At 36.8% G+C, this 25,377-nt stretch overlaps 5 protein-coding genes across 9 annotated transcripts; 3 read left to right on the forward strand and 2 right to left on the reverse strand.

Moving 5' to 3' along the window:
* Positions 1-3,127: 3,127 nt before the first annotated feature.
* LOC106420722 (NAD-dependent protein deacetylase HST1) lies at positions 3,128-5,080 on the forward strand. 4 transcript variants are annotated; one of them, XM_013861557.3, is made up of 7 exons: positions 3,128-3,306; positions 3,610-3,668; positions 3,814-3,909; positions 4,005-4,241; positions 4,340-4,421; positions 4,496-4,585; positions 4,661-5,080. In XM_013861557.3, the coding sequence occupies exons 2-7, from the start codon at positions 3,642-3,644 to the stop codon at positions 4,840-4,842; spliced, it is 714 nt and encodes a 237-aa protein (XP_013717011.2). In that variant the 5' UTR covers positions 3,128-3,306; positions 3,610-3,641; the 3' UTR covers positions 4,843-5,080. The 4 variants fall into 4 exon arrangements, with proteins under 4 accessions (XP_013717011.2, XP_013717013.2, XP_048631725.1 ...); XM_013861559.3 differs by having other exon boundaries at positions 4,508-4,585; XM_048775768.1 differs by having other exon boundaries at positions 3,157-3,306; positions 3,611-3,668; positions 4,337-4,421.
* Positions 5,081-8,032: 2,952 nt separating this feature from the next.
* LOC106438049 (DNA-directed RNA polymerase V subunit 1) lies at positions 8,033-17,442 on the forward strand. 2 transcript variants are annotated; one of them, XM_048775771.1, is made up of 19 exons: positions 8,033-8,281; positions 8,749-8,838; positions 9,143-9,269; positions 9,351-9,466; positions 9,558-9,605; positions 9,696-9,860; positions 10,220-10,378; positions 10,473-12,353; positions 12,447-12,622; positions 12,727-12,802; positions 12,904-13,031; positions 13,209-13,366; positions 13,591-13,865; positions 13,959-14,132; positions 14,216-14,356; positions 14,444-15,812; positions 15,858-16,377; positions 16,471-16,585; positions 16,670-17,442. In XM_048775771.1, exons 2-19 carry the CDS (start codon positions 8,758-8,760, stop codon positions 17,093-17,095), a joined length of 6,135 nt encoding a protein of 2,044 aa, XP_048631728.1. In that variant the 5' UTR covers positions 8,033-8,281; positions 8,749-8,757; the 3' UTR covers positions 17,096-17,442. The 2 variants fall into 2 exon arrangements, with proteins under 2 accessions (XP_048631728.1, XP_048631727.1); XM_048775770.1 differs by having other exon boundaries at positions 8,034-8,281; positions 14,444-16,377.
* Positions 17,443-17,546: 104 nt separating this feature from the next.
* LOC106438047 (clathrin light chain 2) lies at positions 17,547-19,414 on the forward strand. The gene is made up of 3 exons (XM_013879086.3): positions 17,547-17,919; positions 18,508-18,661; positions 18,909-19,414. Exons 1-3 carry the CDS (start codon positions 17,630-17,632, stop codon positions 19,257-19,259), a joined length of 795 nt encoding a protein of 264 aa, XP_013734540.2. The 5' UTR covers positions 17,547-17,629; the 3' UTR covers positions 19,260-19,414.
* LOC106438046 (flocculation protein FLO11) lies at positions 19,281-22,563 on the reverse strand. Its single transcript, XM_013879085.3, has 5 exons — positions 22,033-22,563; positions 21,829-21,946; positions 21,185-21,299; positions 19,926-21,053; positions 19,281-19,851 (listed from the first exon to the last, which is right to left on the reverse strand). Exons 1-5 carry the CDS (start codon positions 22,238-22,240, stop codon positions 19,591-19,593), a joined length of 1,830 nt encoding a protein of 609 aa, XP_013734539.2. The 5' UTR covers positions 22,241-22,563; the 3' UTR covers positions 19,281-19,590.
* A 1,548-nt stretch (positions 22,564-24,111) lies between these two features.
* On the reverse strand, positions 24,112-24,802 carry LOC106438048 (protein EARLY FLOWERING 4). The gene has a single exon (XM_013879087.3). It carries the CDS (start codon positions 24,693-24,695, stop codon positions 24,351-24,353), a length of 345 nt encoding a protein of 114 aa, XP_013734541.1. The 5' UTR covers positions 24,696-24,802; the 3' UTR covers positions 24,112-24,350.
* Positions 24,803-25,377: the final 575 nt, after the last annotated feature.

Genomic DNA, 25,377 nt, shown 5'->3' on the forward strand with positions numbered 1-25,377 from the left:
ACTACTTCCTGAGGTTCCAAGCTGAGCTTTATCAGAAGCTTTTGTTTTCCGACATGTTCGGTGGATGGGGCTTGGAATGTTGAGACTAAATGTGCTGGTTTTGGTTGGTTTATACAGGATAAGAAGAACCATTTGGAGATCCAAGGCGCGGAGTCGCGCAGCTTTGTCGGATCAGCTCTAATAGCGGAGGTTCTAGCCATTCGGAAGGCGATGCAGGAAGCATCAAAAGAGGGGCTTTCAAGGCTCCAGATTCTATCGGACTCAAGCGTCCTCATTTCTGCCCTGCGATCAGGGTCGGTGTTGAACGAGATAGCGGGACTTCTATGCGATATTAGTCACCTCATTCCTCTCTTCACATCTCTATCTTTTGTTTTAATTCCGCGCTCCGCAAACCTTGTAGCGGATAACCTTGCAAAAAATGCTTTCGCTTCTCTTATGTTGCAAAACAATATGTAAGCTTTTATTAGTTGAATGAAAAGCTGTTGACCAAAAAAAAAAAATACATCTCTCAAACTCCAGTACCAAACATGGCATTAATAAAACAAACTTTATTAGAGTCGCGTCTATACAATTTTAATGTAAGTAGTGTGGTATCCCACAAATTAGGTTGACAAGTAATATCATTTGGCCACATCTAATAAAAGTTATTATTCCCATGTGAAAGGATATGAGAACCAATGATATGATTTGAGTAAAGCTCTTTACTTTTTCTTTTATATATGTTATTCATCCACTTTTATCAACTTTTTTTCTGGATAAAGTACGTTAAATTATAAACACTAGTGAATTCCTTTTAGAAACCAATCTTTGGAGGGTCCATTTTGGAGAAGGCTAGATTTTTTAAAAGAAGAGCATGCTCATGTATGTAGGACACTCTTTATACTCCTTGTCCTCCTCAACGAACACTCCTGCATGACATTCGTTTTCCTCCTACGTCATCAATTTTTTTTTTTGATATATATATATTTTTCTAGTTGCATTGCAAGTATTTAAAAGATTCAGTTAAAGTTAGTTCATATATTATTCATACACTACAAGATCAATGACGTCGCTACATTAAGTGTTTGTTTAAAGACAAGGAGTGAGTAGTGAGCTTTACGAGTGGCAAGGAGTGTGACTGCGTGAAGAGTAATATGCGTGTGTGTTGAAGTTTAGAACAAGTTTCTTTTTATTCTCTAACTTCAACTTATCATTAACCAAATAAGTAGTACATACTAATTTGCCTATCACAACGTATTCAATCACATATTTACAAACAAAGAGATGTAATATCAACTTAGAAACACATAGATGAATCGTATGCTACCTAATCTTTACTTTGTTGTAATTCTACCTGATGAATATAAACTTTTCCCAAGACCCCAAAAAATTGCTTTTTAACCACCTACTAGATTTTGACCCGTGCAACCGCACGGGTGTTTGTTTTCACTTTTCTACCGCACGGGTGTTTGTTTTCACTTTTCTATACATAAATTATTGTTTTAGAACATAAGTGGTATATATTTTTAATGTTAATCATATACTTAAATATTTATATAACTATTTCAAATACAATAATTTTATAATTTACATGTTATAATTAATTAATTGTTTAAACCTTATGTATTTGCCACTTCTTATTATATATTTATCTTATTGTATTTGTATTTAGTTATTAAGCAAATTAATATATTCATGAGAAAATATATTTAAAAAATATTTTGTATTTAATTTATGCTAAATTCTGACACGTATTTCAAAACTGGATTTCTTTTTTACCAATATTTTTATGCTTATTCATTTTAGATAATTTATTATTGTATCTATAAAAGTGTAAGATATGTTAATTTTTATACATGTATTATATAGTTTGTTAATTTTAAGTCGTTCTATCATCATATTATATTTTAAATAAATAGTTTATATTTATGAAAATAAAATTTATAAATTTATCAATTGAATATAAATTTATCATATTTATTTTAGTCTAATAATTATATTTTAACATGATCATGACTATAAAAGTAGATAAAATAGGATATAATTTATTTATTTTTATTTCTAAACGATAACTTAAAATACATTAAGTTATTGTTTAAATATTACACAGATTTATTAGAATTTTTAAAATATAATATATAAATATATATTATATTTAAAATGAAAATATATTATGATTAAAGTAGTTACAAATATTTTATATTATTAACTTTAAAGAAATACATGTTAATTTTTATACATGTATTATATAGTTTGATAATGTTAACCCATCTTACCAACATATTAGATTTTATTTTTGAACATAAATATTTTATAATTACGAAAGTAAAATATATAAATATATAAATTTAATACAATTTTATTATATTTAGCTCAATATAATAATTTTAATTTAATATAATTGATTATGATTATATAATAACTAAAATATTATAGATTTTTTTTATTTTTCATTTTATATAACTGAATATATTAATGTATAATAATATTTTAAACTAATTTCGAAATTAGTGAAAATATTTAAGTATAATTTCAAAAATGAAGATCTTGTAAAAAACTTTTTAAACAGATTTGTTAGAATTTTAAAATAAATATATTTATATTTAAAATGAAAAGATATCAAAAGATACTATGATTAAAATATTTTAAAAATTATATTTATTATTAGTCTGAATTAAAATATAGTATGAATTTCTATGAATAGGTCCATTAGGTCCATTTTTTAAAAAAATCACACATAAATCAAGGTTGTGACTTCTGTTTTAATATATAAGATATTTGACCACATTTAAGTGAGATCATTAAGACACAACTAACTAGACCAAATCAAGGTATACATTTAATCGCCCGCATTAGTCAATAGAAAAAAGTCAAAGAAAACAACATCTTTAAAATTGCTTGCAGAATATTGCCCATTAATCTTACAGATTATTTTAACGTTCAGATTTGCAGAAAAAAAGTTTATATTTACAGATAAATATATTCAATGTATTGACATTTTCTTGTGTTTTATTTTAATTTCAACTGTATGAAAAAAGTAAGAAGGACTTGTGGCATACAAAAAAAAAAGAATCTATCAAACAACAAAAAGAAAAGGAAAAAAAATATACCAAACAACTACTTAATTGATTAAATTAATTAATCTCAGATTTTACATGACTGGTAGGTAGTAGTCTAGTAGATAGTTATTAAAAATATTTCATTTAATAATTTGTTTCTTTCCTCCTTCATAGTCTTTCTCCTCGCGCACACGCTTCTGAGAGACGAGGCGATTCACGGCGCTCGTTTTATCTTTTTCAGCTGCAAAAAACTTCCTCCACCGCCGCCGTAAGCTCCCTCTCTCTCTCTCTGGTCGCCCTTGCTGCTAAAGAAGCTGGTGATTTTAAGGGTTTATGTTGTTTTGCTGTTTAGGCCTTCTTTGGGATTGAAAGTTAGAAAATTTCGAACTGTCTCTGCTGTTACTGCTTTGTAGTTTTGCGAAAGATTCGATTTTTATCTACAACGGTTTGTTTTCCAAGGTTTTTGTCTGAATGTTGTTATGTTCTTTGCATATGAAAGTGATTGCTTTGATTTAAGAACCACCCAAAGACTGAAGGCTAACAGATTTTCTGTTTGAATTTCTCCAACCAAGAATCACAGAGAATCGTGAGGGATTAGTACAAATGGCGCCGCGTAGAGGAAGAAGAAAGGTAAGCTTTTTACTGTCTTACAGAGTTTGAACAGATGAGTGTGTGATGGTTGTTTGGGAGAGAAATAGAATGTATATGATTCTCTCTATTGTCTTAGGGGATGGATGGCTTTAAGTTGGTGTCTTTTGTTCTCTCTTTTTTGCAGAAGGGATTGATGCGGGAGGATGCGGCACGTGATGCAATGAGAGCATATGGATTTGAGGAGGGTGTTATCAAGGTCTGTATCAAGGAACTGTTAGAGGTATGTGCATGTCCCTCGGTTTTAGGCTCTCCATTTTTACTTCCTTTTAAAGAATTTCTTTTGAAAGTGACGTTTCACTCCTCTTTGGACTTCAGTTGTATGGTGGGGAATGGTTTCTGATCGAAGAGTTTAGTTACTCGGTGCTTCTAAACAAATGTCTTGAAAAGCAAGCAGAACTAGACAGTAATGTGGCTGAAGAAGAAGAAGAAGAAATGGCTGAGGAACATAACGAAGAGATGGCTCAGGAAGAACAAGACAATAACGTGGCTGAAGAAGAAGAAATGACCGAGGAACAAAATGAAGTGATGGCTCATGAAGAAGAAGAAGAAGAGGTTATCAACTATTTGAGACTAAAGACTGGTTTCTTGAACTTGACTTACCCATTAGGCTACTTAACTTGCAACATGATCTCTCTTTTGTACTACAGGAGGAGCAGGAGCAGCATGTTGAGTATGGAAGAGACCATGTTGGTAGCAACTCAGCATCTTTGGTGGGATGTGGTGCCGAGACAGGTACATTGACTTGCCAAACTGATGCTTTGTTAATAACTAACGAGAAACAAATATTATGGACTCATCACCAACAGCTTTTTCATTAGGAGAAGCATCAGTAATAGATTATGCATCACCGCCAGTAGCTTTTCACTCATCAGATTATGCGCACCATTCGGTTGGAGGTAACAAACTCATGGCCATAAACATCTCACAACACATGAATTATTCTTATTAATGTTGTAATAATTACTCTGCAGGTGCCAAAAGCTGTGGATGGCTAAGTGATGAGGAGGATAGTGCTGTTGATGATGATGATGATGATGATGATGAGATGATTCAGCTGACTCCAGAACCGCTATGTGAAGAACTTAAAGAGCTACTGAGGGAAGTACGTGGAGAGGAGAAGAAGAGGAAGAGACCCACGAGGTGGGACACCTAAGGAGTCATGAGCTCCTGTAACTATCATTCAAGTAAAGAAGCTAAGAAGTTGGACTAAAAGAGTAACTAGTCTTGGCAGTAAAAACGGTTAAAGAACCCATCTTTACATCTTTGTGTGGGTCTTCTTGACTATTAGTTTATGATGTAATTTATGCTTGTGATGTAAAATGAGTATTATTTAAAGACTGAGTATTAGTTTGTGATGTAATCCTCTTATATATTAAATGTTAAGTTACTTTGCTTAATGCTTAGTACTCATCATAGAGAGAGTTTTAAAAAAATGTTATAATTTGATTGGTTGAAAGATATTCAATTTATAATTATTTTAATTAGATATAAAATAAAATTTAATTCTATAATTAATTAATATCACTTAATATCACTTACCAAATAGTCTGGATGATATTACAAATAATAATTTATGGTAATTAATTGTCAAAAATAATAGGAAATGCAATAATGTTTGATTAATTATTTTATATTTATATAATACATAAAACAATCAGTAGAACACAATTTATAGATCAATATAATGATTTCATATTTTTATATAGAACATCATATTCATATATAAAAAATATAATAATGTTAATGTTTTATGTCCCTATATATCTTATAAGTCATTTAAAAAAATTAAAACATTTATAAAATTATTTATTATGTCTTACAAAATTATTTCTCTTAATTTTAAATTATTTATATGAGTTTATAAGACATTTATAAAAATACAAATTCTCCTATATATTAAACGAGAAGTCGCTTAATTGATTTTTGCTTACATGTTGATGATTTGTGAAGACTTAAGAAAATTGTTATAATTTGCTTAGTCGATAAATTTTAATTTTATTTATTTTAATTTAGATTTAAAATAAAAAATAAATCTAGAACCAATTAATATCACTTGCCAAATAATTTAAATTATATTACAAATAATGATTTATTGAACTAATTGTTGAAATTATATAAAGAATAATAATGTTTAATAATTCTTTTTTATATTTATAAACTAAATAACATAATGAACAAAACTTTTTTATAATTTTTAATTAGATCTAAGAGGTAAGTTTAAAACTAATTATTATCACTTTCCAAAGAACCTAAATGATATTACAAATAATAATTAATGGTAGCTAATTTTAAAACTTATATAAAATGTAATAATGTTTGATTAATTCTTTTTATATTTACATACTACATAAAATAATGAATTGAATTTTTCTGTAAAGAAATAGATGTAATAAAAATATAGTCGTATATATAACAATTATTAATATAATGTCTATATATGCTTTATAAATAATTAGGTTTTGAAGATTGGACAGATTATATTTCACGGAACATATGAGAACTTTGATTAAAAATTTTGTTTTTGCATTTAAGTCAAATAATATAGTGAATAAGGTAATTTTATGAATGAAAAGAATTCTAAGATATATTTGTGATTTATTGATTGTATATTTTTGTATTACTATTTAGAGATAAAAATAAATATTTGGCAAACAATATGTAAAAAAATTAGGAAATATTAGTAAAAATTTAATAAAAAATGAAATGATAATTAAAAATAAGAAGAGGCCAAAAAAATACATAGTATGTGTTGGTGAAGTTAATGTGATAATTGCATATATAATTCCACAAGCATTTATTTGACAAAAAAAAACTTAAAAAACTTTTTTTGTTGTTGTTTACTTAAACAATTTTTTTTGTTCTTAACATTTGCACTAAAAAAACTTTTTTTTTGTTTGTAACTAATATTTTATCGTAAAATTTTTTGTCCGTATATGCTTTATAAATAATTAGATTTTGAAGATTGGACATATTTTATTTAACAGAACATGTGAGAAATTTGATTTAAATTTTTTTTTGCATTTAAGTCAAATAATGTAGTGAATAGGGTAAAGTTATGATTGTAAAGAATTCTAAGATAGATTGTTGATTTATTGATTGTATGTTTTGTATTACTATTTAGAGAGAGAAATAAATATTTGAAAAAATATGTAAAAAAATTAAAAAAACATTAGCAAAAATTAAATAAATATAACGAAATGATAATGAAAAAATAAGAAGAGCTTGAATAAGATGCATAACATGTGTTGGTAAAGTTAATGTGATAATTACATATACAACTCCACAAGCATTTGTTATTACTAAATATTCATCATTTATTTTTTAATCAAATTTACAGAAACTTTACAATTGATTTTTAAATTATTTGAAGTTAGAAATTATATTTTTAAAGTTTCAAACTATATGACATTGTATACATGATATATATTTTTATGCAATATTTATATTCGCGAATTCGCGGACAACCACTTAATTTATGCTTAGGTGGACTTTGTATATTAAACTAGTCGCATATCATAAATGTGAATACACAACTCATTAATGGAAAGCAAAATGTCCCAGTCAATCCAAAGCTAACCCAACATGTTAACATTAGTAAAATATATAATATGTTGGCAGAACAAATTAACATTAGTAAAAGACATAATACATATTTAAAAATTAACACATTTAAACTATTTACACAAATAAATTTAAATATGTTGTTTCATGCATTAATTCTTTTAATAATCAAACAAAAATTTGATAGGGTAAATATATAAAAAAACGACAAATACATGTGACAATTTAAACTTTAGCATATAAATTGTAAAATTAAAATTTATTGTATTTGAAATAGTCATATTAGAATTTAAATATATGTTTGACGCTAAAATATATATCACTAATAATGTAAAACATATATATATATATATATATATGTATAAAAAATGAAAACAAATACCTGTACATTTGCGCATGTCAAAATTTAGTTTTTATTTTATTTCGGATATATGTTTGAGTTTGGATCAAACTTTTGGTCTCATTCAGATTGTTAGCTTTTAAATATTCTTCAAAATAAACATGAAAATGTATATTTAAATTACTTATATAGTTCCAAAATTATTTTGGATCTAATTCTATTACAGATTATTAAGATTTTCAAATTTTAAGGATTCTGTTCGAACCTAATCGAATTCAGATAATACTCAAAACCTAAATCCATTGGTATAACTTTACAACCCGACCGGTTTAAAGTTTTTTGTGGTGGTTCGGATTCCAAAAGTTCTTAGCCCTAGATTTTAACCATTTTCACCATCATCGTTTAGTGCTATCTAACTCGTAAGACTGTATCACATTTAATAATTTACTCAGAAAATTAAAGCGAGCATCCTTGTTTTGGTCAAAGTGAGCATCTTTTTCCCACTTTGCATGCAATGTGTATTGTTTAGAGGCTGAAGAAGAAGAAAGGATTTTGGGAGAAAATCAAATTCTTGGGTCTCTCTCTCTCCGTCACTTTCACTCTTTTCTTCACTCAGATTCTCCCTCCTCTCTACTCCTCCAAAAACCCTTGTCTCCGGTTAACTGGGTCAAACTCCTCCGTCGATCCTTAGGTATTTTGCCTTTACCCAGCTCTCTCTTTCAGTGTGGATCATGAGCTTACGCCGCCGTGTTTCTGGGTTTTTTATTCTCCGTTCTGGGTTTAGGGTTTCAAATGTAGCTTCTTTCTCTCGGTGTGAACGTTTGGAGATTTCGTTGTTTTCTGCTTTCGATTTCGTGAAAAACAGAACATAAAGGTTGCTCCTTTACCTGTGGGGTTTTGAAATGTGGGTTTCTCTCGGTTCGAAAGTTACGAGCTTTCGCCTTTATCTTGTCTCTTCTGCTCTCGATTTAGTTGAAAACGAGCAGAAAGGTTGTTCCTTTTCACAGTTTTTTTTTTCGATTCTTCAAAAAAATGGGTTTCTATTTAGAGATTTGTGGGTTTTAGTGAGACTTGATACTGTCTTCGTTTCTCTGTTTGGTTGATCTGGTAAGTGCTCTAACTCGGTCTCGCTGTTGTCTGGATTAAACTTTTTTTTAGGGTTTTGTCATGGAGGAAGCATCTTCATCAGATATTCTAGAAGCAGAGATTGTTGGAATCTCATTCGCTCTTGCTACTCATCGTCAGATCGTAAGTTAACCAAGAGTTTGTCCTCTCTGGACTACTTGCATTTTTGTTTGGAGTTGCATGTATGGCTTTGTTTAGTTCTAAGTTAGAATATTCATGATTAGTTAGTTCCAAACACAAGAAGTAAGGAAGACGAGTAGCCAAAACCCCTTTCTATGTTTTTGGTTAAGTTCGCACCAAGTTTTGAAGTGATAAGTGAGCTCAGCTCTGTTATATAGTCGCTTCAGCTATAGTGCTATATGTTTGTTCTGAGATATATCCTCTGCTACTCTTGTATTACTCACTGGTCTATCTTTCTTTCTTGCAGCGTCTAGCATCCATTAGTGACGCTGGGATCAACCATGCTAGCCAACTCTCTAACGCATTCTTGGGGTTACCTCTGGAGTTTGGTAAATGTGAAGCTTGCGGTGCCACTGAGCCTGATAAATGTGAAGGTAAACTAGTTCTGTTTTCTTGCTATCTTCTTGTTCTTACATTGGTTGTTGTAATATTGATGTTCGTTTCTTCATTTATAGGTCATTTTGGGTATATACATCTGCCAGTGCCTATATACCATCCCGCTCATGTTAGTGAGTTGAAACAGATGCTGAGCCTTCTCTGCTTGAAGTGTCTCAAGATAAAGAAGATTAAGGTTAGTACCTCATTGAGTTTTCTCAAATTTAGTAAGATCTAGCATGAACAGTAAAAAACCTTGACCAATTGTGTTCACCTTATGATTACAGAGCACAAGTTCTGGGCTTGCGGAGCGCTTACTAGGCGTCTGTTGTGAGGTGAGTAATGCCATACACATTCTGTTTGTTTCATGTCACCTTTCTATAGTTGGGTTGTCTTAAGTTTAACTAACTGAGTTACTCTTTTAGGAAGCTTCGAACATCACAATTAAAGATAAATTCTCAGATGGTGCCTCATATCTTCAACTGAAGCTCCCATCTAGAACAAGACTGCAGGAAGGCTTCTGGAATTTCCTGGAAAGATACGGTTACCGCTATGGAAGCGACCATACGAGGCCCCTGCTAGCAAGAGAGGTTGGTTCTTACTTTCTTCTCCATGCTTTTGTTTCTTATGCGTTACCTTAAAATACTTTGTTTTGTATTTATATAACATGTGCAGAACCTTCTGCTTGGATTTTTCTGTAAATTCAAGTTCTTTTGGTATAATCTAGGCTTCCTATCAGATTAGTTAACATTGTTGGATACAAGCATGCTAAGCTAAATATCTATACTTTTGAATTCCTGTGCGAATTGTTTGAGCAGAAGAAGCAATTAGTATACATTTGTAAATGGCTGCTGTATGTGATCTTATAGTTTCCTGGATCTTGTAGGGTGTTAATGTCAAATGCATTCTTACGTTCTGGAAACTAATGATTGCCTTCTGTCCTTGTCAGGTAAAGGAAATTCTAAGACGGATTCCTGAAGAAACAAGAAAGAAGCTCACAGCAAAGGGACATATTCCTCAAGAAGGATACATCTTAGAGTATCTTCCAGTCCCTCCTAACTGTCTGTCAGTGCCAGAAGTTTCTGATGGTTCCAACTCCATGTCAGTGGTAAGACCCTTGAAACTAAAATTCTTTCTTGAGTTCATTGATTGCTTGGCTTGTTTACAAACTAACCCTGCATGTATGCCATTCTTGTTTTCAGGACCCGTCTAGAATTGAGTTAAAGGACGTTCTCAGGAAAGTGGTAGCGATAAACAACTCTAGGTCTGGCGAGACAAACTTTGAGTCGCATAGAGCTGAAGCCAATGAAATGTTTAGAGTGGTGGATACCTATCTTCAGGTGAGGGGTACTGCGAAGCCAACAAGAAACATTGACATGAGATTCGGGGTGTCCAAGATCTCGGACAGTTCCTCCTCAAAAGCTTGGACAGAAAAGATGAGAACACTTTTCATTCGGAAAGGTTCAGGCTTCTCTTCTCGCAGCGTCATCACTGGAGATGCCTTCAGGAATGTGAATGAGGTGGGGATCCCAATGGAAATTGCACATCGGATCACATTTGAGGAGAGAGTTAGTGTCCACAACATTGGATATCTACAAGAGTTGGTGGACAACAAGATGTGCTTAAGCTATACCCAAGGTTCTACTACCTATTCTCTGAGGGACGGTTCCAAGGGGCACACAGTCCTTAAACCCGGGCAGATTGTTCATCGCAGGGTCATGGATGGAGATGTTGTGTTTATCAACCGTCCTCCCACAACACACAAGCATTCTCTGCAAGCACTTAGGGTGTATGTGCATGAAGACAACACGGTGAAGATCAATCCCCTGATGTGTGGCCCTCTCAGTGCTGATTTTGATGGTGATTGTGTCCATCTGTTCTACCCCCAGTCTCTCACAGCTAAGGCTGAGGTACTGGAGCTCTTTTCAGTGGATAAGCAACTTCGCAGCTCACATACTGGGCAGCTGATTCTGCAGCTGGGTTTGGATTCTTTGCTGTCTCTGAGGGTTATGATGGAGCAGGTGTTTTTGGACAAAGCATCTGCTCAACAGTTAGCTATGTATGGCTCTCGATTTCTCCCACCACCCGCTGTAGTGAAGTCCAGTAAATCTGGCCCGGCTTGGACATTTTTCCAGATATTGCAGCTTGCCTTTCCTGAGCGTCTTAGTTGCAGAGGTGACGGGTTCATAGTTGGTGGAAGTGATTTGCTGTCCTTTGATTTTGGGGTTGATGCGTTGGCGTCTATCATCAATGGAATTGTAACCGCAATCATGGTGGAGAAGGGTCCAAAGGAAGCACTGGCATTCTTTGATTCACTGCAGCCGCTACTGATGGAACATCTAGATCCTCAGGGATTTAGTTTAAGTCTGGAAGACTTGTCCATGTCTAGGGAAGACATGGGAGTTATTCACAATCTCATCGTCCGGGAGATTTCTCCTATGGTGTCTAGGTTGAGGTTATCGTATGAGGACGAACTCCAACTAGAGAACAGCATCCAAAAGGTGAAGGAAGTGGCTGCTAATTTCATGCTGAAGTCGTATTCGATGAGGAACTTGATTGACATCAAGAGCAACTCAGCAATAAACAAGCTGGTGCAGCAGATTGGCTTCCTGGGTCTTCAGCTCTCAGACAAGAAGAAGCTGTACACGAAGACTCTGGTGGAAGACATGGCTCAGTTTTATAAGAAAAAGTATGTCAGTACTTCTTCCTCTGGAGATTTTGGAATTGTGAAGGGCTGCTTTTTTCACGGACTTGATCCTTATGAAGAGATGGCTCATTCAGTTGCGGCAAGGGAGGTAATTGTCCGCTCTTCAAGGGGATTAGCTGAGCCTGGTACACTCTTCAAGAATCTGATGGCTGTTCTGCGAGACATAGTCATCACCAACGATGGCACTGTTAGAAATACATGCAGTAACTCCATCGTGCAGTTCAAGTATGAGCTGAGTGCTGACAATGAGAATCAAGGTTTATTTGAAGCGGGAGACCCTGTTGGAGTATTGGCAGCTACCGCGATGTCAAATCCCGCCTATAAAGCGGTGCTTGATTCTTCCCCAAATAGCAATTCTTCCTGGGAGCTAATGAAGGTAAAGTGTTCTTGGTGCTGTCTTCTCAATAAAGCTTTGTTCTTCTGTATTGTTGTATGCTTATACTGCTTTCTGTTTTTGTTCTTCTACCAGGAAGTTCTACTCTGCAAAGTCAACTTCCAGAACACCACCAATGATCGGCGCGTGATTCTCTATCTGAATGAATGCCGCTGTGGGAAAAAGTACTGCCAGGAGAATTCTGCTTACACAGTTAGGAACAAGCTGAAGAAAGTTAGTCTGAAAGATACTGCAGTGGAGTTTCTAGTCGAGTAAGTATTGGTCTTAGTAAATTATGTTGTTCGTTTTAGTGTTTTTTTTTTTTTTGCTTTTACTTATCCTCTTTGCGTTGGTCTATGTCTTTACTTGCATGCAGATACAGAAAGCAACAAGCGATTTCAGAAATTTTTGGAATGGATATATGCCTACATGGCCATATTCATCTTAATAAGGTTTGAATTCTATTCTCTGTACTGTTAAATCTATCTGGAAGACTCTACCTGCCATTGAATCTTTTTAATTCTTGCTTGTAATTGGTGTTTTGGTGTACTAGACATTGTTGGAAGGGTGGAACATCAGCATGCAGGACATACTTCAAAGGTGCGAGGATGCAATCAACTCACTAGTCCAAAAGAAGAAGAAGAAAGCTGAGGACTTTAAGAAAATGAATTTGTCTGTCAGGTATGTCCATGATATGCTTTTCCTATGAACATCGCCTCTGGTTGAATTATTGATGTTGGTTTCTCGCTTACTAGTTCTTTCTGTCCATCATCTTTGTTCTTTGTCTTATTATGTATACTTGTCTAGCTTCTTAAACTTTGTGGTCTGATCATGTTTAATTTCTTCTCGAATGAACAGTGAATGCTGCTCTTTCCGAGGTCCAGGCTCGAGCAAAGATTCTGATATGCCGTGTTTGATGTTTTCCTCCTACAATGCCACTGATCCTGATCTGGAAAGAACTCTGGATGTTCTCTGCAATACAATATACCCAGTTCTGCTCGAAACAGTGATCAAAGGTACTTAAATAATGCTTTCATTATAACTGTCAATCACTTTGATTTATCGAACAGGGTAGAGTCTTTCTTTTGAAATCTTTCTAGTTAGATTGATTACCTGACGGATAAAAGATTTAAAAGCATTTTCCTCAACTAGTAGAATGAGTTGCCTTCCACGTTGTAGTTGTGCTATCAAGCTTATGTACAGTAGACTAATGTTTTTTTTATAATACTTCTGTCTCTAGGTGATCCACGGATTGCCTCAGCAAATATAATCTGGAATAGTCCAGAAACGACAACCTGGATCCGGAGTCGTCATGCATCCCGCCGAGGAGAATGGGTATTGGATGTCACCGTTGAGAAATCTGATGTCAAGCAAAGTGGTGATGCATGGAGGGTTGTGATTGACTCATGTCTTTCAGTTCTTCATCTGATAGACACAAAAAGGTCAATCCCATATTCCATAAAGCAAGTGCAAGAGTTGCTTGGTTTGTCCTGCGCCTTTGAGCAAGCTGTTCAGGTACTCAATTACTTTACTCCTGATCCGTGCACTTAAAGCATGATACTTTGTCATATTTAACATATGGTATCATATGTGCTCAATGTTTTGCAGCGTCTCTCAGCTTCAGTGAGAAAGGTCTCCAAAGGAGTTCTGAAAGAACATATCATTCTCGTGGCAAACAACATGACCTGTTCAGGGGATATGCTAGGGTTCAATTCTGGAGGTTACAAGGCTTTGACTCGGTCCTTGAACATCAAGGCTCCATTCACAGAAGCAACTCTTATTGTTAGTATGCTTTAATGTCTAATTACAAAGTATTTTCTATACTGGCCATCCATACTGACATTAGTTACTTCTTATGCTTTTAGGCGCCAAGGAAATGTTTCGAGAAAGCGGCTGAGAAATGTCATAAAGATTCTCTATCAACAGTCGTTGGGTCTTGTTCTTGGGGAAAACGCGTGGATGTTGGTACAGGTTCGCAGTTTGAGCTTCTATGGAACAAAAAAGAGGTAAGACATTCTCACCAGAAATTGAGTTCTTCTATGTAATTTTTTTTCCTGCAATCTGATGTTCTTTATTTGTCAACCTATCTGCAGACTGGTCTGGAGAATGATGATGAAACTGATGTATTCAGCTTTCTCCAGATGGTAAGATCCACCAAAACTGCAGATGCATACGTTTCTTCCCCTGGTTTTGATGTCACAGAGGAAGAGATGGCTGAATGGGCTGAGTCTCCTGAGCGAGACTCTGCTCTTGGAGAGCCCAAGTTTGATGACAGTGCTGAGTTTCAAAATCTACTTGATGAAGGCAAGGCCTCGGAATCCAAGTGGGACAACGGTTCTCTTTGGGAGAATGGTTGCAGTAGTGGCTCAGAATGGGGAGTCTTGAAAAACGCAGGTGGTGAGGAGAACACGCAGTCTGGTTGGGGAAAGGCTGCAAACGTTGAGAAGGAAGATGCTTCGTCTGGTTGGAACAGTAAAAAAGATGCTCAAGAAACTACCAATACAGATTCATGGGGCGCTTGGGGATCAAAGACAAAAGATGATGCTGAAAATGCAACACCGAACTGGGGAACAAGACCAGCTCAAAATGATTCTGTTGTCATGGAAAACGGTGAGCCTTCTTCTGACGTTTGGGGACCCAAAGCTGTTTCAGACAAACCTTGGGGGAAAAAGAACTCTGAAACTGAGCCAGCTCCTGCTGCATGGGGTAAAAAGAACTCTGAAAGTGAATCAGCTGCTGCTGCTTGGGGCTCTACTAACAAAAAGAACACGGGAACTGAATCAGACGCTGCTGGTTGGGGCTCTACTAACAAAAAGAACCCGGAAACTGAATCAGATGCTGGTGCTTGGGGTTCTGGGGCCAAAAACAAAGAAACAGAACCAGCTCCTGCTGCATGGGGTTCCTGGGGCAAAAAGAGCTCAGAAACTGTATCAGGTGGTGCGGATTGGGGTAATAGGGGCAAACGGGTTTCTGAAACTGAATCAGGTGCTGGTGGTTGGGCTTCCCGGAACCCGAGCTTGGAAACTCAGTCAGGTGGTGCTACTTGGGGTTCCAGGGATAAATCTAAATTTGAAACTGAATCAGGTGGTGCTGCTTGGGGCTCGCAGGCTAAAAATAATTTTGAGAGTGAGTCAGGCTCGGGTGCTGCTGCTTGGGGTAAGAAGAAACCAGAAACTGAATCAGGTGGTGCTGCTTGGGGTTCTCAGGCTAAAAACAAATCTGAGATTGAGTCAGGCTCAGGTGCCGCTGCTTGGGGTACTTGGGACAAGAAGAAATCAGAAACCGAATCAGGTGGTGGTGCTTGGGGTTCTCAGGCTAAAAAGAACTCTGAAACTGAGTCAGGCGCAGGTGCTTCTACTTGGGGTGCTTGGGACAAGAAGAAACCAGAAACTGAATCAGGTGGTGATGGTGCTGCTTGGGGTTCTCAGGCCAAAAATAATTCTGAAACTGAGTCAGGCTCAGGTGCTGCTGCTTGGGGTAAGAAGAAACCAGAAACTGAATCAGGTGGTGGTGCTGCTTGGGGTTCTCAGGCCAAAAAGAACTCTGAAAGTCAATTAGGTGCTGCTAATTGGGGTTCTAAGGACACAAACAATTCGGAAAATGGATCAGATTCTGCTGCTTGGGGTAAAAAGAAGAATTCAGAAGCTGAACCAACTTCTGTTGCTTGGGGTTCTTGGGGACAGCCAAGCCCCCCTGCTTCAGACAAGGATGCCCAAGAAGATGATGGAAACCCGTGGGTATCATTGAAGGCGACCAATAGCGGAGAGAAGGAAGGGAATGAGACAAGTCAGTGGGGAGTTCCAAACAAGAGATATCCATCTGCTGGCTCACAGTCACAGGGTGGTGGTGGCGGCGCAGATTGGAAGAGGAACCGTCCTCCTAGGACCCCTGGATCTGAGAGTATTATGGGTCCAATGTTCACAGCAACAAGACAGCGCGTAGACATGTTCACCTCTGAGGAGCAAGAGCTTCTCTCCGATGTCGATCCAGTCATGAGAAGACTCAGGAAAATAATGCATCAGTCCGGGTATGCCTTTCCAGCTCTATGTGTCACTTACGCAGTTACAGATTCCATATATATATATATACATCTTTGTAAAACTGTGTTGTTTCGATGAAGGTACACTGATGGAGAACCAATCTCGGATGAAGACAAGACATATGTACTGGAGCAGATTTTGAACTACCATCCAGAGAAAGATGCTAAGCTTGGTCCCGGTCTTGATTTCATCACGGTAAAAATAGCTTTCAACTTTATAGCATCTCTTCTAAAAGCTTACTTAGCCTTATATAGGTCTGATGTGAAAATATTCTTGTAGGTTGATAAGCACACAACGTTCACAGAGTCCAGGTGCTTCTTTGTTGTGTCGACTGATGGGACAAAACAAGACTTTTCATACAGGAAGTGCATCAACAACTATCTGGTGGAGAAGTTCCCAAACCTAGCTGAAGAGTTCATCGCAAAGTACTTCAGAAAGAGGGACAATGAAAACAGAGACAAGAACAGCCAAGAAGCCACACCACCTGGTGAAAAAGAGTCTCAGACTCAGCCTATTGATAATGGAAGCCAAGACTCCCAGCCTCAGTCTATTGGTAATGAAGATGGCGACACTCAGCCTCAGTCTCAAGCTGAAGACACTCAGCCTCAGTCTCAAATTGAAGACACTCAGCTTCAGTCTCAAGTTGAAGAATCTCAGCCTATTGGTAATGGAGGTGAGGACTATCAGACAGAGCCTCAGGGTTAGGTTTTAGCCTCAGGTCTTTTGGTAGGAAAGGTAAAAAAGACTCTCTATCAGACTTCAACATCACCCACTCTTTTGTTTTGAGATGTACATAAAGAGTGGAGAGGATTGCACGGTTTTTATCCACTAGGAAACTCTGATGCGAACTGCAAAACAATGTGTAAACGCAGTTCTCTAGTTGCGCATCTCTTTTGTCTGAAAATAAGTCTTTAGGTTTCGGTCGGTAATCTCTAGTGATTACACATTTGACTATCTATTGAAGTTAAAACAATGCATTAGTTAGCCATCTCTATCTCCTTTCTCTGACTTGATGTTATGTTTTCATGCGACTTTTAATAAATTGCTTACAAACCAAATCAATAAAACCGAAATACAACATCTAAATGGGTCACCAAAAGGCCCAATTACGAAGCTTGAAAAGCCCATTAGGAAGTTTTATAAAATGAAAAGAAAAACTCTCTGTTTCCATTTTCTAAGCTTCAGACAGATTCGTGAGTTGTCTCTCTTCGAACCAAAGCTCCTTTTTGTTCTCGAGAGATGTCTGTCTTTGACGATTCCTTCGTTATACTCGGAGATGACGCATCTGAGTCTGTTCCAGTCTCAGGCTCATTCGACACCACTACTGATCACTCCTTCTCAGCCTACGACGGCTCTGGTCAAGTAGATGACTCCATCGACGATGTTTTCGCGGCGCCGTCTTCCGACTACGGAGCTTACTCGAACGGAGACGACGTCTTCGGATCCAACGGTGGACACGACGGTCCCATCTTGCCACCGCCGTCGGAGATGGAATCTGATGAGGGGTCTGCTCTTAGAGAATGGAGAAGGTTAGATCTGATCTGGAACTCTGTTCTTGATTTAGTTTTACTTCTGTCAGAGAAAAATTGAGTAAAGTTGATAGCTTTAGTGGAGAGGATGGTGATGAATCTGTTAAATTAATCTCAAGTTTTGATCTTGATGCATAATCCTTGTTTAGTTGTCTATTAGATCGGATCTGAGTTTAAAATTGACAGGATCTGTGTCTCAAAAAGACGCTTCTAGCTTAACTTTTGTTTTTGTTTGTAATGTTCTGCCTTTTTTTTTAATGCCAAAGTTTGCATATTGTAATAGTTATTGAGTTGGTTGGATGAATAGATCTGATCTCGTCTATGAAAATTTATGATACACGCTTTGGTATCACGGTACCATCGCAAGAAAGGCAATTCCAATTAGAATCATTACTTTTTTACAAAGAATCTAAGGCTTTTGGATGTTTTCCTTTTCATTTAAGTTTAGGAGAACTATTATGTACCCCTTGGCCTATAAAAGGGTCTCTTAAGATTAATAATAATAGAATCATCTTCCAGAGAGAGAGAGCTTAAGGGTTAAAAGGAAGCTAGTATCAATATGGTGCTATGTTCTTATATTTGGTGCAGACAAAATGCAATTCAACTTGAGGAGAAGGAGAAGAAAGAAAAGGAGTTGCGGAACCAAATCATTGAAGAGGCAAACCAGTTCAAAGAGGATTTCCATAAGAAGAGGGAGTTAACCTGTGAAAACAACAAAGCAGCTAACAGAGAGAAGGAAAAGGTTTGTTCTTTTAGCAAAAGATTGTAGTTTGAATCATCTGTTTCTCAATATGCTGTTGTTGCCATGTGGAAGTAAGTCCTATGGCTTTCTTAGTTTTCACATTTTGTCCTAAGCTGCACAACTGTCTTTCAAATGTGTTTTAGGTTTGTGTAGTTAATGAGTGTCTATTATAGCTGCATATTGTGCCTTTTTACAGCGTGTGTCGAACTATTACTCATAAGTTTGTTTTGTCTTTGAACACTTAAAGCTGTATATGGAGACGCAAGAGAAGTTCTATGCGGAAGCCAGCAAGAACTACTGGAAGGCAATAGCAGAGTTAGTTCCTAAAGAGGTTCCAACTATAGAGAAAAGGAGAGGGAAGAAAGAGCAAGACCCTAAGAAGCCAACAATCTCTGTCATTCAAGGTCCAAAGCCTGGTAAGCCAACCGATCTCTCAAGAATGAGACAGATATTGCTGAAGCTCAAACAGAACCCGCCAGCTCACCTGAAACTCGCTCCTCAACCTCCACCAGAGGCGGCTGCTGCTACTACTACTGCTGCTACTCCTCCAAAGAATGTTCCTGAAACCAAGCCCACCGAGGCAGTTACTGCTGCTTAAGAAACCCTCTTTTGTTTTTTCCCATTGCTTTCATGTATGTGATTCTCTCTTTGCATTCCATTACGTGTGTGATATAAACAGCTTATGTCCTATCTGATTATACTTTATGACATTCATGTTTGAATTCAAATAAGCGAAGTTGTTAAAATAACAAATCACTTGGTTAATGTTATAAAGTAAGACGAGTGGAAGTGGAGAGGTTTACATAAAATGTCAAAACGCTACTTCACATATCATAGCCAAACTCGTGTGAAAGAAACTCACAATAATAATAATAAAAGACAGAGACGATCTCGATGGTCAAAGACAAAGACAACGGTTTTACATTTTTTCATCTCCCTTGTAAGCTTGAAGGAGACCTGCAACCTCTCTCGCTGCCTGCATCATCTTCCTTCTCGCTAGCCTCTAAGCAAACGCCGTTGTTGTTGTAGACACTGATCTCTGAGCTCGCGTTGCTGCTTGTAGCTAGTGGAGAGTCTGAAACATTCATTGGTCTGCCACGAGTATGTCCAGATCTCACACTGTACATTGATGATGCTGGAATGTTTGTCATTAGTGGTCTCAGATTCCCTGGTATGGTTCTACGAATATCCTGTTTACATCACAAACGTTGATTCATCAGTTACTAATGGGAAAAGAAGATAGAGGGAGAGGGAGATTACGCACCATATGCCTTATAGCCATATCAAGGGACTTCTTGGAGAGTGTTCTTCCAAAGCCAGCACTGTCTGGTGAAGAGGACTTTGCAGACAAGTTACCTTGAGGAGAACTCTTGTCATCTGATCTGGGAGGAGCCAGTTTCCGCATGTTCACCACTCTCTCCACCATTTTGGTTCCCATCAACACAGGACTAACATTGTCATTGGCTCTGGAATATCCACGGTTAACTGCAGGAACAGAGCTACCACTGGCGTGCATCGGTGTTCTTCCTCTTGATGGTGAGCATGACTGCCTTCTCGGTCTTCCTCCTGCAGGACCACTTGGCTCAACTGAAGCAGATCGTGGGCTTGGAGCTCCGGGTCTGCCTCTTGTCGCTGAAAGTGGCCTTTCTGGTAACGTTGTTCTTAGATTCGGAGGAGTTTCTAGTGAGAAGCCAGGCATGTCTGATGGCTTCCATGGCCTTGACCTCACTGTTGGAGACGCTGGACGTGATACAGCAGGGGTTTTGGATGGTGTTGGCATAGGCTTCGCCACTGGAGAAGAAGGCTTGACTTTGGATATTGTCGGCTTTGCTGTAGTGGTTGCAGAACTGATGGGACGGCGAGTTGGTGTAGCTGACCTCGATATGGTTTTAGGAGGAGGAAGTGTGGGTCTTGACGTTGGTGTTGAAGATCTAGCAGTAGATCTTGACAGAGGCGTGGTGGACCTTGAAGGACCTGCAGATTTTGTGCCGGTGCTAGTGGTAGTAGATCTAGCTGTTGAACCAGCAGATCTAGTGGTTGAAGTAGTTGGTTTAGATGCAGTAGGTGTGAGGCGAGATGAACTTGCTGACCTACTCAGAGATGCAGGCTTAGTGGTTGCAGATACATTGGACCTGGAATGAGTCAAAGAAGGTCGTGTAGTTGAGGAGACGGTGGTTCTAGTAGAGGTGGGTGTTGAAGGCCTTGAGGGTTTTGAATTAGTTGTCTGTGTTGATGATGATCTTCCGGTGGGAGTGGCGGGTCTTGATCCAGGTCCTCCAGATGATGAAGGTCTCCGAGTTGCTCCACTGGAAGAGCTCAATCCAGGTGAAGAGGTTTGTTGTCTAGATGTTAGATGGTTCCTTGCGGCAGGCTCTGATGAGGAATTCGCCAGCTACAACAAATACAAAACACAACAATGGAGCGTTATTTTAACATTGGTTGCACTATGTTTAGCTGTTAATCTAGAATCCAGGGTTTGATAAAAGAAAAGGAGGTAAGAAGAGTAAGGAATAACATTATTACCCTAGAAGTCAATGAAGCTGGGCGGCCCTTTGAATCACCACTCTGACTCATCATAGTCCTATGTGATTCCATCTCCATAGAAGGAAACAAAGGAGTACCTGGAGGAGTCAGAAGCCTTCCAAAGACAAAAGAAAAGTTAGGGTGTGAATGTCTAATAGAGATAGGAGATACACTACAACTAACACTTTCCACAGCCTTTCTCAGTATCATTCACAATTTTTTAAAACATGAACACTTTATACAGCGAGCAATCAAACTCGTAAGCATTCAATGCCGGTGTACATCTCAGATACGCAACACTCACAAACCTCACAACCACAGGGTTCTATATTCCGACGCCAAATTCAAGTCTACTGGATTCAACACATTGCCTAATATAGAGAGACAATGATGAAATCCGAAGAAACCAAACAATCACAAATAAACAAAAACATTTAAGGTTACAACACAGCAACTAATAACTATACTACCACAGCTTTAAATACGTAATGATATAATCACAAAGATTACATAAACCGCTTCCACTTAAGGTGTCTAAAGAAATTCAAATAATCACTGGTGAACATGTTACTATGAACCAAACCGACACAACATGTAAATAAATATCTTAGCTTCACAAACAAATATTATGGTTAAGAAGCTACCATTCATAGTCATTTTTATCCCCTTCAGAATTGAGAAAATCATCTGGAGGACCTGTCTTCCGCGCCGGACCACCACCGCTTGAGAGGTTGAACACCGGTGAAGTTCCAGGCTTTGAACCTACACAACCATAACAAAATTAGAAGACAATCAGGGTTGCCTGCCTCCCCAAATTAGAAATAAAACAAAAAAGGTAAGAATGTTACCTAAAGGAGTGTCGAACTCATGAGGGTTGTTGTTGAGAAGGAGACTATTATCCTGCTCTTTCTCACGCCGTCTCATCTCCAGAAACAAAGAGAGCTCTTCATCTTTCTCAGCCATCATAGAAGCCCTAAGCTGTTGCCTCTGCTGCCTCTCTGCTGAATCCATCAACAGAGACGACGACGACTCTTGTGCCCTAAAACTTCGATTCATCTCTCTCTCCTCAAAGTACCAAACTTTACAGATCACTAAGAAAAAAAACTAACTTAACTTCCAATTTACTTCCAATATCCTAAATCTAAAGACCAAACTAAAGAAACCCAACACGAAAAAATCGAATCTTTACACTAATTTAGAACACATTTTCACTTGAAAGTAAAGCAAAACAAAACAAAAAGTGAACTTTTTTTAGAAGGAAGACACGAGCTTTCTCAAAGAAACCGCCATTGTCGAGGAACGGAGCTCAAGACCCACTACAAATTAACGGAGGGAAAGAGAAACCCAGCAGCAGAGAGAGAGAGAATGGTAGATTTTGGAGATCGAGAGAGAGAAGAAAGTGTTGGAAGGAGTGGCATGGAGTGTAATTATTGATCTGGAAGAAGGGTAAAATTGGAAAATAATATATTATTTTAAAATTAAGATTTGTTGAGGGGACGGGACATCTCTGGACCGATGCTCTGCTACCTAATGTGCTCTCAATTGTTTCTATCGCTTCAATCCTAAGGTTTTTGATTCTCCTCTGCTCTCTGCATCTTCTCCATGTTTTTTGTTACTCAATCATTATTCCAGTGTTGTCTTGTTACTTCTATCTGGAATCATAACCATATGATTGAAGAACTAGTGGGAGATCCATCTATAAGCTTCAGATTATTGTGCTTCTTTACATTATTGCAATGTGTAGTTTAGTTTGTTGAACTACAGCTAGAAATGATGTTTTTTAATTAGTTGAATTCAGATTATTTAATTTGAAAAAGAAAACTAGAAGCCTAATTGTTAAAAAATAATTTAGTTTGGAACCAGATTTCTAATAGAAATGGATTATATTATACTCTGTTCAACACCTAATTAGCAAACAAGTTGTGATTTAGTTGAACACCTAATTTAGTTCGGAAACCATATTTAGCCATAAAAGATTGTGATTAGGTCCTTAAATCTGTCATTATTTACCTACTAATTAGGTACATACTAATTTTTTATAATTATTTATTAGTTGATTAGTGATGAATTGAAAATGAAAATAAATGTTTATAAAAAATTGATGTGTCAATATTTTCACAACTTGGCGAGTTTAGATTGATGTTTGTTTATTTGGTTATCAGCCTACATCAGTATACTTTTGAGTTATCTTGCTAAACTTTCGATGGTACCTTTTATGCAGATTCATTTCTAACATATTCTACAATACCTTAAGATTTAAATTATATTCTTCATAACTAGTCTGTTTAAATAATCTTATGTAGCACAGAAATAAACAAGGCTTTTTGCTACTTAAATGTCTTGTGAGATTTATGCTATTGTTTAATTTTTTGGAGGAGACAATGTTGCAATTTGTGGAATGGATTAGCCAATGTTACAACTTACAACAGATGTGCTTGTGTTCCTACCTAGGATTTTGTGGTCTTACTGACCTAATAAATAAGAAATTCTATGAAGAAAATTAATGATCCTCATAACTTTCCTAATCTGTGATGAATGTAACATAACTCAATGGTCCAGTGAGCCCAGCCTTGGTCCAAGATATCCAAACTACGTACACATTCTGTCTAAGCCCACCTGGTCCAGAGTATTCTTGGTTACTGTTTATTTGATTTTGTGGGTTCATCTTTTTGAACCAACAAACTTTTTTCTATTCAGATTGTAATAGTTTTTGAACCACCAAACTCACGCATTATGTTTGTTCGAATTAAAAGAACATGATCTTTAGTCAATAGAAAACAATTGTTATAAATGATCGCTTTACATGTCATACCAAATTGCATCACCACCACGTGACGACTTTATTCCAAGTTGCAAAATCTAACACAACCTTCAATAATGTCGTTGATCATGCAAGAAGAGCTTTCAAATAGCATAAATAAATAAAAGATGGAAAATCTAAATAACTACTATTAATAGAGAAATTGCAGTAGAGACACATTGAAAAAGACTCAAAACCATAATTAAAATAACCCAAATGATGGGTTTTCTCCCACGGATTTTTTTCTAAGGACAATCATTGCAACAAAACTAACATAACATAACTATAATAGGTATTAGATCATTGGTTAAACCGACTGGTTCACATTTTTAAACCGGCCGGTCCAACAAAGAAAGATGGGATTGATTAATTAGCTCTGGTTCCGGCACCACCACCACCACCGTCGTGTCGGTTATTGCCACCGTGAAACGCCGATGAGAAATTGGTATTGATATCAGAATACATGGAAACAACCTTAGAGATGTTTCCGTTGAGTTCTTGGATCAAAGCGACGTTCTTTGACATGTTATCAGCCATTTTCGATTGATGATTGTCGTTGACCTGCTGGATCAGTGATCTGTTTCTGTCCAAAACCGATTGCACTTGTCTGAAATTCCGATCTAGATTTTCCCACATCGCCGGGTCTTCTCCTCCCTGCTCTGCTTCCTCTGCGACGTTCCTCCGCCGCTTCGTTTCGCCATTCCTCTTCATTTAAATAATTTCTTTTCCAAATTAATATTATCAACCGACGGTATCGATTTTGTGTTCTTCTTTTTACGATGCACACAAGAAAAACCAGATATTTATAGTAAATATCTTTCAGACAATCAGTTCAAAAAAAATATCTTTCAGACAAGATGATAAATAGACACAGAGGCAAGTAGTTCTGTTCAATCACCACGTGCCTAATTAGAGCGTGTATCTCACATACATGTACCGTATCCAATATTGAAGAACACGCGTTTGGGGGAAAAACTGGAAAGATGTGAAGAAGAGCGCTTTTCTGCACTTTTCTGATTTTTTAATTAATTTAAAAACGGAGAGATGATAAGGATCTACAATGATTCTCTAACTTGAGAAATATCTCAAGATATTTTTATTGTATTTATATGAAAGGTGTACCTGGTATACGACTTGCCACGGTGAAGAACTAGGTTCACACATTCACTAACGCATGCATGATCTTACTTCTCAACTCCTTAAAACGCGCCTTTGATCTGGTCAGCACTTTCAGGGTTTATTAGTTAGACATTTACTAAACAAACCTAAATCTCTCACATCAATAATGCTAGACATTACACAAAATCTATATTTCTTTTGCTATTGGTTAATAATTTTAGGATCTAAATAGCAACATGTGGAAGAAGTAGCATCTAAATAACATGTGGAAGAA

Source organism: Brassica napus, chromosome A3, assembly GCF_020379485.1.
Source record: "Brassica napus cultivar Da-Ae chromosome A3, Da-Ae, whole genome shotgun sequence".
Lineage (NCBI taxonomy): Eukaryota > Viridiplantae > Streptophyta > Magnoliopsida > Brassicales > Brassicaceae > Brassica > Brassica napus.

What these genes read in the sequence shown, in the direction of transcription:
- LOC106420722 (XM_048775768.1), top strand. Translation starts at nt 3,642, where the DNA reads ATGGCGCCGCGTAGAGGAAGAAGAAAG. An exon ending in CGCGTAGAGGAAGAAGAAAG is followed by an intron (nt 3,669 to 3,813) that starts GTAAGCTTTTTA and finishes TCTTTTTTGCAG; the next exon opens with AAGGGATTGATGCGGGAGGA. An exon ending in GGGATGTGGTGCCGAGACAG is followed by an intron (nt 4,422 to 4,495) that starts GTACATTGACTT and finishes CATCACCAACAG; the next exon opens with CTTTTTCATTAGGAGAAGCA.
- LOC106438047 (XM_013879086.3), top strand. Translation starts at nt 17,630, where the DNA reads ATGTCTGTCTTTGACGATTCCTTCGTTATACTCGGAGATGACGCATCT. An exon ending in GCTCTTAGAGAATGGAGAAG is followed by an intron (nt 17,920 to 18,507) that starts GTTAGATCTGAT and finishes TATTTGGTGCAG; the next exon opens with ACAAAATGCAATTCAACTTG. An exon ending in CTAACAGAGAGAAGGAAAAG is followed by an intron (nt 18,662 to 18,908) that starts GTTTGTTCTTTT and finishes GAACACTTAAAG; the next exon opens with CTGTATATGGAGACGCAAGA.
- LOC106438048 (XM_013879087.3), bottom strand. Translation starts at nt 24,695, where the DNA reads ATGAAGAGGAATGGCGAAACGAAGCGGCGGAGGAACGTCGCAGAGGAA.
- LOC106438049 (XM_048775770.1), top strand. Translation starts at nt 8,758, where the DNA reads ATGGAGGAAGCATCTTCATCAGATATTCTAGAAGCAGAGATTGTTGGA. An exon ending in TCAAGATAAAGAAGATTAAG is followed by an intron (nt 9,467 to 9,557) that starts GTTAGTACCTCA and finishes TTATGATTACAG; the next exon opens with AGCACAAGTTCTGGGCTTGC. An exon ending in AAAATAATGCATCAGTCCGG is followed by an intron (nt 16,378 to 16,470) that starts GTATGCCTTTCC and finishes GTTTCGATGAAG; the next exon opens with GTACACTGATGGAGAACCAA.
- LOC106438046 (XM_013879085.3), bottom strand. Translation starts at nt 22,240, where the DNA reads ATGAATCGAAGTTTTAGGGCACAAGAGTCGTCGTCGTCTCTGTTGATG. An exon ending in TGAGTTCGACACTCCTTTAG is followed by an intron (nt 21,947 to 22,032) that starts GTAACATTCTTA and finishes ATGGTTGTGTAG; the next exon opens with GTTCAAAGCCTGGAACTTCA. An exon ending in ATATGGCTATAAGGCATATG is followed by an intron (nt 19,852 to 19,925) that starts GTGCGTAATCTC and finishes TGATGTAAACAG; the next exon opens with GATATTCGTAGAACCATACC.